Genomic DNA, 16868 nt, shown 5'->3' with positions numbered 1-16868 from the left:
GGTCCGGTGTAGCTTAATTTATTTCTGCTCCACTCGATAGTGCGTGAGTAGCAGCCTGTCTCCAAGATCTCGCGGGATTTGGGATTAATGGAGTTCTGTCACTCGCTCATATACCGGGGCTGACAGCGTGAGGTGGGAGCGACTCAGGTACCCGCTGCTGCAGTACCTCTGGGCACCGCTAGTCGAGCTAGTGACACTTCTTCTTCCTCCTCCTCCTCTACCTCTGCGTGACACGGTTGGAGTGTGTGCAAGTCTCGGACGAATCCACGCCGCATCACCATCTCCTTCATATCCCGCTCAAGTCACCTCAGCGCGCGCGTGTCGGTATTTTTCATCTCCCGGCTGTGAAGATGATGAGAGGTGGAAAACGAGGAGCCGCAGTCATGTCCTTCTCTCTGGCGATAGTGGGAGCGTTGATGCTGCAGTGTGTCTCCTCTCAGAACGGTAGGAAACGGCTTTTCTTCTCACTCTACAAACATGATGTAGTCACACGTCAAGGCGAAAATGCGGCTAATCACCACAAGACGTGTGTAGTCATTAAGCCTGTCCAGCACGAATATCTGTCCAACTGCCGAGTCTCGTCTCATAATCCCTCAATGCCGCACTACAACAAAACCATACCGGTTTTTCTGTTTGTCCATTTAAATGCAGGTTCAATAAATCATTGATATGCTACAATCTGCATTAGTTAGGTCTTAAATGGGCCACACGAAGAGGAGGAGGAAGAGGAGGAAGAGGAGAAGGAGGAGAAGGAGGAGGCCTTGCGTGCGACGTCCCTAAAATGTCCTTTGAAGTGTGTGAGCTGAATACAGAGTCGAAATAGGAGCAAGGACAAGTTCTGCTCATAAGACTGCACAGCTATGATGGTCTACTGAAGTCAAAGGCTGATGTATGCTTCCAGTGCACACACACAGGTGCGCGCAGCTCTCCTTTTAAGGACTCTTCTGTGACTTCTATTCATTTGGATAGCCTAACCAAAGCCTTGTCCTTAACTTTAACCATGACCAGTTAATGCATAACTCTAAGCTTAACTTAACAAATTTAACCACCATTCAAATATTAGCTCTAAACTTAACAAATGCCTCAGAAATGAGATTTCTGCCTCATTATTAGGACCAGATTTTGGTCTGTATGAGGACTACTGGTCCTGACAAGGTCTCTGTTTATGCCACTAAACGTCCTAAAGCGGTAACAAATACACACATGGACATACACACACACACAGATTGGGCAGATTAAAAAAATCAATCAATATTTGAACTTCAGCACCAATTCCTGAATTATACCTTTTTAAAAACCAATTTTATGAAATCTGGTTTAATAGAAAATATATTATACCCACAGTTCGGTAAACAAAAAAGAGAAATACTTAATTGGCTCACAGTTTTTGATATAGGTGATATAGAGTTTGATTTGATACCCGGCCCTACACAAACACACACACATTGGTTTGCACAACTGTGTACTTGTTAGGACACTGCAAATGACTAACATTCATTTGGAAAACCTTATTCCTAACCTGTAACATAACCAATCAACCATAGCCAAACACAATTCACATCTTAGCCCTAACTTTAACCAGCCTGCCTCAGCATGGGGCAATTTTTAAGTTTCTTAAACATAAACCTTAATTTAGTTAGTTTGTATCAGTATGTAGCTGTGTAAATATATACATGTAACTTTTTAGTGAACATTTTAAATTGAAAAATAAGAATCAAATGAATATCATTATAAATCATGGCTCTTCAGAATATGCCCCAGCTCCTACTGTCCGTGCCTGCGTATCCTCAGAGGTCAATAAGGTCATCTGTCCATTTCAGCAGTGGTCAAAAAAGACAACGAAGAAGACAAAAACAATGGATGCTTTCTTGAGACTATGTGAGGAGCTTCACTGGTACAGCACTATTTAGAGCTCGTATATTACTGGTGGTGCTTTTACACCAGAGCTATTTGGTCAACTTTAAACGGATCAGAGTTCCTTTCCTCGGATAGCCCACTTTGTTTGAGCAGGTGTGAAAACTAATCCAAACTCTGGTGTGGACCAAACGAGCAAACTCTGGTCCACCTGAAAATGTGGGTCTCGGTTTGCTTGCAAGTGAACCCTAATGCGGTTAGTTTACAGTGGGAAATTTTAAATGGCGTGTCCAGTGAACCAAAGAGAGGAAGTGAAGATAGCTTGCTTGCTGCTCATACTAGGCAGCTTCTTATGAAAAAACATTCAGGTTTGAACACCAAAGTAAAAACAGAAACCTCAAGACATTTGGTGTTACACTACTGTTTGTTTTTGTGGTGAACACACTGGCTGAAGCAGATGGATTTTCAGTCCAGGTCAATCAATGAGCTGAGTTTTCTTCTTCCTCATGATTTTTCTCTGCCTAGTCAGTGCTGTTGTGACTGTGTGATTTTGTCCAGGCGGGTTTGGTCCACTTAGTGGTTCACTGTCACAGTGTGAAAAGTAAACCAAAACAAAGAAACACAAATGAGTTTCGACTCCTGGTGAGAACTGCATTGAGCATGCATGCGTGCAACGCTTCACTGACACAGATCCTCATTTAGCACGAACAGAAACGCAGCCATGTACGAGCACGAGAAGCTGCTCTCCACAGATACGGCATGCACAAAGTATGACCAGGCCCTAAACCATTAAGACTGTATATTAGCAAGCTAGACAGCATTTTATGTGAAATATAATAAAACTCCATTTACAATTATACCCATAATAGAAATTCACCAAAATTCTGCAGCTACAGCATGTCGAGATATGACTCTGTAATTCAGTCTCCAGCAGTGCATCCCTGATTCCTATTGAAGAGTGGGATGATTTTCTGCACCACTCTCTCTTTATATCTTTGTGTCAGAGTATGTAATTAGATGTAGGACCTTGGAAGTGCGGCTCTGTAAATAGCATTGGTCCATTTTGCTGCATGCGTCTATATTTAGAGCCGAGATGCTGCACTGGGAACCATGGCTTTAATGTCATCTTGCAACAGTGAATCGGTTAAGTCTTCGCTGAGGTGCACTACGCTGCAGAATGGCATTGATTTCTCAGCGTGCCTCTATTTGTCCAAATTGCTCTCTGCTCATAAATCTCATCCCAACACGCCGGGTCAGTGTAGCACTGTGCAGATACTGTGTGAAAATGAGTGAGATCCTTTTTTTTCCAGCACTTATCTTCCCCGGAGTTGACCATGTGTAGGAATGCATTACACCTCTTCTATACTGCACTCCCACTCCTTCATCAAACAACACTACGGCAGATGAAGCCCACGAAGATGCAGGTTATACAAATAGCCTGGTATCTGACAGGAAGCTTTGTTACTGACATTTAAAGAATTCAAAGAGGCTTGATGGTTCAGAGAATGTCACAGTATGCATGTTTTAATTGTTATTGACAGGCTGAATCTCGTTTTAAATTTTTTTAATTTGTTGTCAAACTGAGCCCTTTAATCCAAAATATTGATGCACATACATAGAGAGAAACCCTTCCTAAACCCTTTACGAGTTTCAGCTCAAGTAGAGAGGTGGTTACTTTTTTGTCTAATTTCCTATACACATGCCATGCAGATGCACATGCCAGGTCTCAGTTAATGAAAAGATCAACTCTGAGTGTTAATTTCATGAGAAAGGAAGTGCAGTGATGGTTTTGAATGAGCCTTTGGGTTCATATTAATGTATAATCTATAATCTGTTGACAAAGCTTCAATATCATGGAGCTGTGGTTTGTTCCGTTTCATTTTCCAAGACTTTGTTGATAAACATGGAGAATAATAGTATAAATTTAGCCCCACATTTAGTCTTCTCTGTCACTGTATTCATGAGTGAGGATATGTAAACAAACAAGTGAGCCCAACAGTCAGGCATGAGCAGTACAGCGGTGTGCAGGGACGGTGTCACTGACTCGCCAATCGTGACACATCTCAAGCTGACAGGACTGGTCTCTTGACGGTTCAGTGATATGGTCTGAGCTGTTGGGTTTTCCTCTTCAGCCCCAGTCATGTTGTTATCTATCTGTTATCTTATCTATACAGGAGTTGATGAATCATGATGGATTATGATGTTTGTTGTCATTTTTTTGTGATCATCTGCTTGGTCTGGCTGTGTGTGTCTCTTCCTCCTCCTACTTTGTTGCTGTAGAGTCATTGCTTCTATGGAAACAGAGGGGGTCTATTACCAGTGGGCCCACACACTCCCCAGAGACCCAGAGCTGCAGCTTCTATAAATCTCTCAATCTCCTGTGCACAGTGCCTATATAGACCACATTTATGACTATGTAAAGCCCTCCTGCTCCTCCCTCCGAGGAACCATGATCAATTCTTTCACTTATCATATTTGTCTTTATGAAAGGGCAGAATCTCAACTCCACCATTGAATAATTATATAAACACGCTTCTCCAAGCATTAATGATCATTATCTGACAAGATGCACTGGAAAATAAGAAGAAGGTCACTTGGAGGACTGTTGGATGGGAGCACTGTGTGAGCCAGACACAAATTTAAATGATGTTATTAATTGGACAAAACCAAATGAGAGCCGTGCAGGGACGTCCCAGCAGAATTGAATTAAAGCTTCCCAAGAATAGCATCGAAGGCTGAGATGAGGCACGTCTGAGGTCGTCTCCTTGTTGCTACCCAAAAAAGTCGACGTTGCCCCTGCTGACAGGTTCAGGGTGATGTTAAACAAATGATAGATTAATCAAATAGAGACAGAAAACAGACAGAAATGATGTTGTTTGGTTTATCTTCTCGTATTTACATTTAAAAACAAGTACAAAACAAGCAAACTGAAAATGTGCACTGCTGGCCCATAGGAACAATAGATGTGATTTAATGGATTAAGCAATTAATAACACATATTATTGGCAGTGTCATTAATATTGTTATTGATTGTTTGTTGTGAGGAAGTTTTTCAGGCTTGTTTCCAAGTATTTTATCAGACAAACAATGAATCAATAAATAGTTATATAACACGATTTTTCTGAAGCTCTGTTCTATTCTGCTTGTTTTATTGTCTTCGTTTTGAACATGCATTCACCTTTGTCTATACTTTTTACATTTTAAATTGAATGTAACTTTTGTGTAATTTTCATATTATTTCACATTATCTGTTTTACTGTCTGGTCTTCTTGTGATTTACCCCACTTTTCTCTTACCCTTTCATCCTACGCCTGCTTTGCTTCACTTTTTTTTTGTGTGTGTGTGTGTGGTGTGCATCTTTGGACCTGTTGTCCCACAATTCTTCACCAACAACAACACCGCCGCTGCCGCCACCAGCGGGCTTTGTGAAGTCACCCTTTTCCGAGACTAAGCTCACAGATGATGTCTTTGAGCTTTACTGTGATGTGGTGGGAACCCCCACCCCGGAGATTCAGTGGTGGTACGCTGAGATCAACCAAGCCGATTCATTCAGGCAACTGTGGGACGGCGCCCGCAAGAGGCGAGTGTCCATCAGCACGGCTTATGGCACCAATGCTGCAAGTGTGCTCTCCGTGTCCCTTCTCACACTGGACGATTCGGGTACATACGAGTGCAGAGCCAGCAATGACCCAAGACGTAACCACCTGCACCTTAATGCAGCCACCCCCTGGATTCGTGCCCAGGCCACTATAACTGTGATGCAGAGTGAGTGGTCAGTGTAGAGGACCCCCTCCCCCTAGCAGCCAAATAGAATTGTTCCTGTGTGATTTAGCTTCCCTCAGACCTTTCTATGGGAGCGCCACCTCGCTAGACTCCATCCTCCCCTGCGGACCTGGAAAATGAAGAAAAACACTATCAACTCATCCTTGTGTGAATAAGTGGAGTTGTCGTGTTTTGCTCATTACTTAGCAAATCCCTTCAGTATATCCCTCATCCTTAGATAGTCCTGTTCTCCTTCATTTCCTTTCACTTAGACAATCTTATGTAGTTGCAGACAACATTTACTTGTTCTGAGATTTGACAGAATGTCACATGAACAGGACAATGCTGAGCTGTGCGTGTGTGTGCTGGCCAAATTGATTGTGGCTGCTTGGATTGAGAGGTGTTTACGTGTCCAAACAAGGTGCAGATAATCAGGATTAAGGAGAATAGAAACTCTCCAATTTAGGTCACGAATACTTACAAGCTACAGCTTGCATTTCAGCCAGATTAAAAACTCAGATTCCTTCAAAACTACTTAATCTTAAATAGGGACTGATTAGACCTTGACCCAGAGTCATTTTTGTTGGCTCCAAGTCTCCTTTTGTCACATTGAGCTCAGCTTGTGATGCCAACAGGATTGAGCTACTGAAAAAGTTATAATCACTTGATAACCTGATTTGTTTACATTAATAAAAATATGTTCATTTCAGTGTGGCTGAGGACTCAGGCCTGCAGTGAATCAGAAATGCTTGCAGACCACAACACAAGTGACATGTTTGCACAATGAATCCAATACTGGGCAATAATATTTATTTAAGTAAAGCATCTGCTCAGTGTTACTGCCAGAATTGAATGCTTCTCATTTCAGTTCTACATGGATGTTGTGTGTACTTGATTTCTCTACTTTAAATGTTTACAGGCATTTTTTGATTTTTTTTCTCTCCATACAAGCTACTGAAAATAATGCAGAGAATCAATAGCTTTCTATTTCAGGAAGAAACCCAAAGGAATTCCTCCCACTATTCAAATCTATTGCTGCTCTATATTATATTTATCTATTTTCTGAACTGATAATCTGTCCTCACTCACGTATCCAAGCAAGCTTTGCCTCCATGTTAGCTGATCTGTGTCTCTTTCGCAGAGCCTTCAATCGCCACCTCCGAACAAATCACCCTTCCTGTGGAAGGTAACGTTCTCATGCTGCAGTGCAACCTGACCGCCGCCAATGGTGTCCATGAGGAGAGCTACTGGATGAAGAATGGCGAGGAGATCCAAGAGACGCGCAGTCCAAATAAAAACACAGAGTACAGGTCAGAGTCTTAACAAACTCTAATGCAGCCGTGAGTGTCTTTGTGCGTGCACGAGTGCTATGAGCCTGGTCTGGGTTTATATAAGTTGTGTGTTTATGTTCTGCAGGCTGAACAAACCAAGGGCAGATGATGCTGGATTGTACATGTGTGTCTTCACCTTTGAGATGGGTCTTCCAGGCAATGCCACCATCGAAGTCAAATGTAGGTGTTGATTTGTGAGCCACAGGCGTCTTTGTTAGTTTCAAGGCCACACCAGAGATAAAAATGGCCCGAGTGGCCTTGAGCACCAGCAGCCAAGCTTAGGATTCTGGTGTGAGGACCTGTGATTTCCAACTCCTCGGCAGGCTGCTTAGAGGCAGCCGGCGCCCTTGCCGCCTCCATCGAAGCAACAGTCAGCTCAGTGGCAGCAGATGGTGTCTTGTTTGTCTAACAGCAAAGGATTATGTCTCCATGGTAAAATCTGATGAGCCTTTTCAGCTGTTTCACATGCATCTATATGGAGAAATTTTTTTTTTTTTTCTATAATTTACTTTTATTTTATAGGAATAATTAATTTTTTTCCAAACAGAAAAAGAAATTTCGAGGCAGGTAGATTTACAAAACACCACAACAGAGACCCTTTCAGCTGTTTATAAAGCCTTTATATAATCTATTAGTATTTTACTAGTATATGAATGTCAAAACGTATAATATGTATGTTCTGGTTTTATTCCTTTATCTGCAACAGTAATTTGTTTTATTGCAAAGTACATTTTCTTTTTCCTCTGGAAAGTACTGTCGCCCTTGAAAATTACAAATTGAATAAATAATTAATAATCATTCGAGGGACCACTGTAAATCAGTTGTGTGAAGATTTTCTTTTATGCAGCCATTTTGTTGCATCTCTCTTACTAGCACATATTAATTCAAGGAACGTCTGTTTATCACATAACTGTGCAATGGTTCACTTGACAGGTTTCAAACCTGGCAGGTGACTTAGGACACAGGGTGTGCAGTGCTGACTCGGCAGTATTTAGATGAGAAACGTAAGAGATATCGATGGAAACGTGACAGATGTGTTGCTGGAACGAACCGCTTCCATCCCGTCTCACATGGAGAAATGACTCTTCTAATCATTTCCGGCAGGCTGTACTGAATGGAGGCAGATGCCACCATGCTCACGTTCTGATATATATACAGGTTACCGCAGCAACCATAGTAGTAAATTACACACTTGAATGGCATTGCTTGAATAACACACCAGTGTTGACTTTGACCTTGTTTGGATAAGAAATACGAGAGATGTCTATCTGTTAATCCCATAACTGTTCAAAGGTCAGTCGACTTACTAAGGGCACCTGAGTGTGCGGTGGCAACTTTGATATTATAATACTATTGTAAAGTATTGTGTATTATCCGATTCTGCATAACAATTGAAAGATTTAAAGGACAAAGTCATTTATTGTGTTCATGCAGCTGACATGACTACACCTAAATGTATAAATGCTGGCACTAATAGTACTAATATTATTGTTACTTACTGTCACAAAGATATTTGATAGTGATTTTTTCCCACATTTCAGCTGCTCCTGAGATTGTAAGCCACAAGCGTAGTGAGAATAAGAACGAGGGCCAGCGCGCTGTGCTCTACTGTAAGTCTGTGGGATATCCTTACCCTGTCTGGACCTGGTGGAAGTTCAAGAACGGCATATTTCGGGTATGTGGTATGATACGTGACTATACATTCATTTACCAGGTAAATGTGTCCTATCCACAGGCGCTGTGTTTTGTTTCTTTGAGATTTGGTACATTACACACATTACATCACATTACTGTATTTACTCTTATTCTGCTTTGTGCTGACAAATACGAATAGAATAACAGTTATAATGAGCCAAGCGTGATCATTCTTAAACTCAAACTGTCCCTGGGGACAATAAAGTACTTGAGGTTGATAAGACTAAGTTTAATACGTTTCCACAACACGGTACATTTGGTCATAAAACATGACGTAAACCCTACACAACAACACTCGGCAATTAAATCAATTCTGGTACAGTATGTGAATGTTATTGTGTCATATAAAAGACTCAATCAGAGTCCAAGTTTGTTAAAGGAGGAGAAGTTAAATATCCACTGTGGCTTACTTAAACTAAACAAAAGGTCCAGTGTGTAACATTTAGATTCAAATATTTTTAATTGGGCAGAAATTGAAGATAAAATTGTTTTATTCTATTTAATTCAATGAATAGTTTTTCATGACACTAGAATGGGCCTTTTTATATTAATGTCAGGAGCCGAGTCAGCTCTACGGAGGACGACATTTTGGACCTCCATGTTTTTACAATGGACAAACTTAACCTATCTTTGGAGTTTTGATGCTTTTTGATGCTAACTGAAGACTACATAGGTTCTCCAACACACTTGGAATGTTACTTCATTTTCAAGTTGGATTGGATACACACGGTACCTTAATGCTCTATGAATAATACTTAATACTCAAATGAATGTTATACCACTTCATGTCAACCAGAAACTCCTAAATATTGTATATCCTTTCATGCTTTGAATAATAACGACAAATGGATAAAATATATTGAAGCTGTAAAAATGCTGATGTTTGTAAAGGAGTGGAGAAAATGATCTAAAACTTTTTGTTCACATTCTTCCTTGACAGGAAATTGACAACTCGACCGAACGCCACTTTGTCATGAGCAAGGACAACTACACCGAGCTCCACATCGTCAACCTGGACATTAATTTAGATCCAGGCGAGTTTCACTGCAATGCCACCAACATGATCAGCAGCCGCGACGAGAAGTCTGTGCTGAGGGTTCGCAGCCACTTGGCCCCCCTGTGGCCTCTCCTGGGGGTTCTGGCCGAGATCATCATCCTGGTCATCATCATCGTCGTTTATGAGAAGCGCAAGAAGCCGGAAGATTTACAAGACGGTGAGTCACCAGTGCTTTGAATATTTTAAATTTCTCTGTTTTGAAATGTCTGAACAGAAAGTGCAGTTTTGACTTCTAAATGTCTGCCTAAGTCTTTCATTTTGCCAGAGATGCCAACAGAGGAGTCACTCGACTCTGTGCTGTGCCCCAGTTCAATAATTTAGTCTGGCAAGGTTGACCCAACAGGCAGACAGTGTTGCACGAGGTCACACCTTGTCAGGACTGTTTCGCCCATTTAATATTCATGAGGAATATGATACTGCAGTGTTGCAGAGGTGGACGCTTTCAATTATTAACAGCTTTCCAAGGACCTTGCACTGTCCCCAAGCTGCTGCAAGCTTAACCAGGGAGACATCATTTAATTACATCGCTTGCATATAGTATGTCTTCCTGGGGTTTTCCAATATGACCAAGCATTTTATTTTCCAAGAGATTTAATTTATGCTCGCTGATTAGACACAACACACAATGAATGGCAGCTCTGTGTGACTCTGCTGCGTCACAGAAATACAGTACATTGCCACCATTGTTTATTTCATGATCACAAATGAATGTAGTGAATGTATTGTTTATCAGAATGCATGCATTTACATGCATTTATTTGAATTATATGAGCTGTGGATACTGAGTACTATAAGAGATTGTTGTGTAATGAATATCTCATCCTGCCCTTCTTCCAATTTGCATAACCTAAAACATGTTTGTGGTAAGTGTGAGACTCTGCATGCCTCATGAATTTCAACAAGCAGTCTCATTTCTTTTCACGTCAGGACACCGTTCTGTTAAGCTTCCTCCATATTTGGTGTTAGTGTCAAGTGCATTTTTATTTTATTTTCTAAAAATATTTTTTGAAAATCACTCCAGCAGTTAAATGGCATGAAAGTCATCACAAAGAACTGACACTATTTTATCTCCATCAGTCATTTCTACTGTCACTGTTTCACGCCAGTGATTGATCAGCTGCAGTAAAGCTCTCCACTGATGTCTTTGAGAGAACAGATGTTCTTTAGTCAGCCCTGCTTGTCTGTGCATGACGACAGTATTTTGTTTCATTTAAAAGAAATCCCTGTGTGTAACTGTTCCCACTTGCACATGCATCTCATGTGTTGTGTGTTGTGCCGTGCTGGACATGAACTGCATTTTTTGTGTGTGTGTGTGTGTGTGTGTTTGTTGATGACCTCACAGAATTGTTATGGTGCAGCATGATGGTGCATTGTCTCCTATGCTGTTACTTTGTCACGGCTGCATTTCCATAACAGAACACATTTAAAACACGTTACAGCTGAAACATAGAGGTCGTCAAGAGACTCAGGATGAAATGTGTTTGTCACATCTTTTCTGTGTCACTTCATCAACTTGTGCAACGTCCTTGCGATTATTTTATTTTTTGGTCTTCATTTCTCCATATTTTCCCTTGTTGCCTCAGATGATGACCCAGCTGGACCAGTGTAAGTATAACTCTTTGACCTTCCTTACCTTTTTATCTGTTTAGCCTGGTACATTGATGTGTTCTGTGGTAGCTCATCCTCATGTATCGGCTTCTGCCTGTAGAGCTAAGAATCTGGTTTAGAGCTGCAACTAACAATTATTTTCATAATCGATCAATCTGGCGATTATGTTCTCGATTTATCGAGTAATCGTTTGGTCCATAAAATGTCAGAAAACGTTAAAATGTTGATCAGTGTTTGTCAAACCTGGAAATGATGATGTTCTCAATTGTCTTGTTTTGTCCAAAAACCAAAATGATTCACTTTTAATGATTTCTTTGCCATATGGAGCAAAGAAATGAAGAAAATATTCACATTCAAGGAGCAGAAACAATCATAAATCTTGTTTTAATAATGAAAAAAGATTCAAACCGATTAATCGATAATCAAAATAGTTGAGGATCAATTTAGTAATCGATTAATAATCCAGTGATTGTTTCAGCTCTAATCTGGTTGACCAACAAACACTTGTATTGATGCTTTGTTTCATTCATGTGAAGTTAAAGTCAGTTATTCTTGACTTGTTCCTGATTAGGAGACACAGCATCCAGCAGATTTAAGCTATAAATATACATGTTTATATCATGACTATAATATAAGATGATAATTATCACCCAATAATTATGTGTCTCAGCAAAATAAAAATGATTCTACACTTGGAGCTAACATTTTCATCACTGATCAAAGGGTTATTCCACTCAAAACTCTGATAACATCAATGTTTCTCTGACATTATATTTATTCACGCTGAGTAATAGTAGTTGTTGTGTGTGAAATTAGCGAAGTGACCCGTTAATCTAAGATTAATTAGTATTTGGTTGATAAAATGTCAGAATATGTGCTAAATTTGCACTATAAACTGACAGACCCATAATCATCAACCATGAGTATCTAATTAATAACGGACTAAGTGTAATTTATTTGAAAGAGAACTGCAGTGATTGACAAGTTATTCGTACTAGAACCAAACTGCCCTTACAGTCTCAGCTCTGCTATACACGCTGTGATTTGATGTGTGGTCTGATTGTGTCATTTGTCTCCTTTTTTTTAAAAGGAAAACTAATTCGACCAACAACCACAAAGACAAGAACCTCCGCCAGAGGAATACAAACTGAGCAGCTTGTCTGCTGAGTAAGTATTGAATTATTTAGAGGACGCCTGTAGATGATAAGTATGTATGACAAGCCTGTGGCCAAATCTCAACATGATCCACTATAGAGAACCAGATTGTCGCTGTAAAGTAACACAAGGCCTAATGAGTTGTTTACTTTTTGTTTTTTTGCAGGTGTCATGACACATGTATTAACCATATGAAGGTAAACAAGAAGAGAATCCATACCATTTGATAACGGGATGTGTCTGCCATTAAACGTATGGTTGTGGGGGAGTTCACTGAGGCATGCCTTATGATTGTTGTGCTACGGTGTGAGGTCACGAGGTACTCGAAGCATTGTGGGATTGTTGACATTATAACCATTGTTGCTGCATGCAGTTGTTGACGTTTATGATTTGTTAACCTCTTAATCACTTACTTTACATTTTTACTTCTTCTTAAATAATGCATGCAAGATGTTGACCTTCTGTTTGACACAGAAATGGCTTCTTTTTTCTTTTTGTTTCTCTGAGAGTGGCTTTATGTAGATACTCTGTACTGTGTTAAAAAGGGAAAATCAAAACTCAGCAATGTAAAAGAAAAATACCACCATACTCCGGTATGGCAGTTGTGTACAGTTTTATCCTTCCACTGCATACCGTTTTCAAGGTTTCATCCTTTTACCCGACAATATGTATTACATTTTAAGGGCTTCGCAATGTCCCTCTAACTTTAAGGATTACTTTACTATATGTATGTACTATATGTATTAAATCACTATAAGTGTGTATCAGACGACCATTAATATAAAGAATATTCATATTATATGATGCACTTCAAAAATAGTGGACATACTGTATAAACACCTACTTTAGCAGCTCTATTCTAATCATTTGACATTATTTTAAATGTATGTGCATTGTACAGCATGGCTATTTACCCTATGCAATTATTCTCCATATCAGTATCCTGAAAGTCATTACAGCTTTTGATTTCTCTGTGATGAAGCTTTAAACTAGTAGGATCACCGTAGAGCATTGATGGCATACTACACAGCTGCATGAATTATGTGGACAGTGAAAGAAGGTCCATGTCAGGACTGACACACATGAAGCAATTCCAAATATCAGAGTCATTTTTAGGAATAAAGGTCTTGAAAAAGAAAATGTGCGTCTGTTTTGTTGGTTTCTTTCAAAAACATACAAGACATTCCGTTCTGTTTATGATGTCTGGTCAGTGGGAATGGTGGGGAACAGCGCCATCTAGTGAGATTTTGATTGAGTTCTCAAATCAAATTTTTAATTGTCCCAACAATGCAAGTGAGTTATGGAAAACGACTATTCTTTACAAGAAGAGAAACCTGTCAATGTTTTCGCTATCACTTTCACAAATAATAGTCTTTTCTTTACTGAAATATTTGTTATTATTATTCAGAAAAAAGAAAAAAGGTCACTGTCAGATAGTCTTTGGTTAAAAATAAAATTAAGGAATTTGAAAATCCTTCACACTGCTCTTGCTCAGCATCACAGTTTTCTATGTAAACACTTAACGTTTCAGTTATCCCTGACCTTTGTCAAAGATCTGGAGGGACAGAAATGTTGAGAGCTGAGACTTGACACAATTAATTATTACAACAAGGAGAAAAGTAGCAAAACAAGTAAATGCTCCTTTATAAATGAAGGGTACATTACACAGATTATAGTATAGTTATGTTCACATTGGGTCATTTAAAAATAAATAAATACATGGTAATCATTTAAAATACATGTAATAAGCTAAACAAATTAGTTAAAAGTTTTGAATGAATTGCACTGTATGCTAAGTTTCATTTTTGTCAGAATTATTTTCTCTCACTCTAAACAACCAAAAGATGGACAAAGTCACAGCTAAACCAAAAGTGAAGCCAAACCATTTTGAACCCCAGTTAAATGGAACTAACATGATTGGTATGTAGCTTCATTTTTGTACAGTGCTCAGTCAGTTGCAATATCCAGCTTCACCACTAGGCGCCACCAAATGCTACAAACAGAACATTTAACAAGTTGCCATTTTCTCTCATCTGCTAGAACTCCATATTTAGTTCATCAGAGGACTAAAACAATGAGAGTTTATGCTGCTTGCAAACATGATAGTGTATTTATGACTGAGTGAACATGTGTACACTATTGTACACTATAATACAAAGTGCTGACACCAAGTCACACTGTTTTGGTTAAATTCAGTAAATGTATGATGGACAAACCTATAAATAATGATCAGCAACCACCACAATGATATCCATATATACATAATATGAACATGCTTTTTAAAAACCAATAACAGTGAAAGCTAAATTATAATTATTATTTTTTTAATTCTGTTGCATATACAGTAATAGCCTAAATAGAGTGTGTATGTAGTGTGTGTGCTGCATCATGGGCGTGTTGGCCATGATGGGGTCTTTCAGAGTTGTTGTTTACATTGCTTCAGCTTGGACATGCGCTCTCAATCATTACTCTTTTTACTCTTTTACTGTTACCATACTGTTAACTATACATGTTCTCAGCCCTTTGTAAATATGGTGAAAAGTTGCCGTGTTAAATGTTTCTCCTCACATGATCTCACAGGGAGAAAAAAAACAACAGACTGAGTTTTGCATTGGTCAATGGAGCTACATGTACAAAACATGCATATGTTTGTATTAATACATTCCTGTGATCACAGCGTTCATATGGAGCTTTCTTACATGTAACAGGCATGTGAGGCGTCATCATTTTATCTCACAGCTGCCTTTATATCTGAATAATATTAACAATATAATTTGTTTTAATGTTTATCTTCATGTCTCTCAGACTGGTCTGCTGTCTCCATACAGACTCTCCCTCATCCACTTGTAGTTTAACTAGACTTTTAAAACAGATGTGAGAGATATTCTCTTCAGCCAAGTTTAATTACTCGCGTATTCTTCTAATCAGATCTGGTGTTCAATAGAAACAACCATAACTTATCATAAGACACAAACTAGGCACCTTTCAAGGTTCCCTCCCTCGATATCAAGGCACCAGGAATCTTGACTTGGTACATTATCTCAAGGTTTACTAACTATATGTATCAGACCTGGCACGCTGCTCTCCACAATCTGCGATGGCGCCTTCAGATGTCAGATATTGTCTCTGTTCTCCTTGGATCTGAGCTCAAATCTTTCAACTTAACTCATCACTGACTCCAGAGGTTCCATCACAGGTCATCTCACCTGATAATCAAAAAGTTCAAAAGCAAACACACATGCTACTAGGTTTAGCTCCACGCACTTTATTTCGAATGACGATGTTCACATCGCTAGCCAGCTTTAAGATATGAAGGCCCTGCAACCAGCAGTTAGTGAGACAAAATATTTGTAGTTTTTAAACTGATTCGATGTGTAGGCACTCACACCACAGACAAGGTAAGTGAAGATGACTGCTGTGCACAACGGAGGCAGAAGGTCCGATCACTGCTCCACTCTTCACTGGCTATTTCATTTCAATTAATTTGTAACCTGTAGTTTTGCTCTGCATGGCTTCATGGTCCAGTCAATCTCTCCTGGTAAATTATTTTCCCTTTATTCACTTTTAAACATGCTAACAGACACTGATAGCCCCAAACATGGACGACACATCCCAATGCAAAGCAGTTCCCAAGCCCTGGCTATAACAGATAGCATAGCGTTGCATTGCAGAAAATATTGAAGTCTTATAAAATGACATTTATCACTCAGTCGTGTATATAAGGAAATCATTCTGCCAAAACACCGTTCACATCACCCTGTCATTCGGCACGATGCCATATAAAGTTACTGTATTGTTTTAAATGAGTTCAGTGAAGCTCACACTGAAATAATCAATCGTAATGCAAGCAGCTGTCAACGACCTTACATCGCGTCCTTTTCTCATATTGTTTTGTGCCAGGATGGCATTTCATTGCTTGTGGCTGTAAATGTTGTCTTCAGAGCATAAAATGAGAGACTGCAGATTATCAATAAACTAATTGTGGCAGTGGGCACTCGGTGTAGTATATTTCTTTAATTCAAAAGTAAAGTTTTTAAGTGACTTTTCTTCACTCAAAACTAACATATCCCCTGGCTTGTGTCATTATACAACAAATTGCACAACAAAATGTCAAGGTCAGATGGACGGTTGATCAGAGCCGCTGTGAGTGTGCCGCCGTCAATTTGATTCCACTTTGTTTAAAGAACATAAGACATAAGACATTACGTTTGTTATGTTTATCTTGAGTAATCAAGTTGCAACTGAGTAAATTTAGTAAATTCCCAGCCTCGACCTGGCGACCCTCGCCGATGGGCCTTGTGAACCAGACTTGTAGCATTGTTCTCTTCTTCTTTGGTAGGAATGCGTCCTCATCCCTGCGTCCGGACTTGTACCACCACCCGATGATGAAGTGGGATATTACAGGA

The 16868-nt window shown here is 39.6% G+C and overlaps 1 protein-coding gene across 4 annotated transcripts; it reads left to right on the top strand.

The window, feature by feature from the left end:
• The first annotated feature begins 150 nt into the window (after positions 1-150).
• Positions 151-16863, top strand: nptna (neuroplastin a). 4 transcript variants are annotated; one of them, XM_058645590.1, is made up of 8 exons: positions 152-444; positions 6758-6926; positions 7033-7127; positions 8489-8622; positions 9583-9856; positions 11295-11304; positions 12398-12474; positions 12629-13602. In XM_058645590.1, exons 1-7 carry the CDS (start codon positions 351-353, stop codon positions 12456-12458), a joined length of 837 nt encoding a protein of 278 aa, XP_058501573.1. In that variant the 5' UTR covers positions 152-350; the 3' UTR covers positions 12459-12474; positions 12629-13602. The 4 variants fall into 4 exon arrangements, with proteins under 4 accessions (XP_058501574.1, XP_058501573.1, XP_058501572.1 ...); XM_058645589.1 differs by having other exon boundaries at positions 11283-11304; XM_058645591.1 differs by lacking the exons at positions 11295-11304; positions 12398-12474; positions 12629-13602 and adding an exon at positions 16802-16863 and having other exon boundaries at positions 151-444.
• The last annotated feature ends 5 nt before the right edge of the window (positions 16864-16868 follow it).

The sequence above is a fragment of the Solea solea genome, chromosome 12 (assembly GCF_958295425.1).
Source record: "Solea solea chromosome 12, fSolSol10.1, whole genome shotgun sequence".
Classification (NCBI taxonomy): Eukaryota; Metazoa; Chordata; class Actinopteri; order Pleuronectiformes; family Soleidae; genus Solea; species Solea solea.
This window is presented reverse-complemented; position numbering and strand designations above follow the sequence as displayed.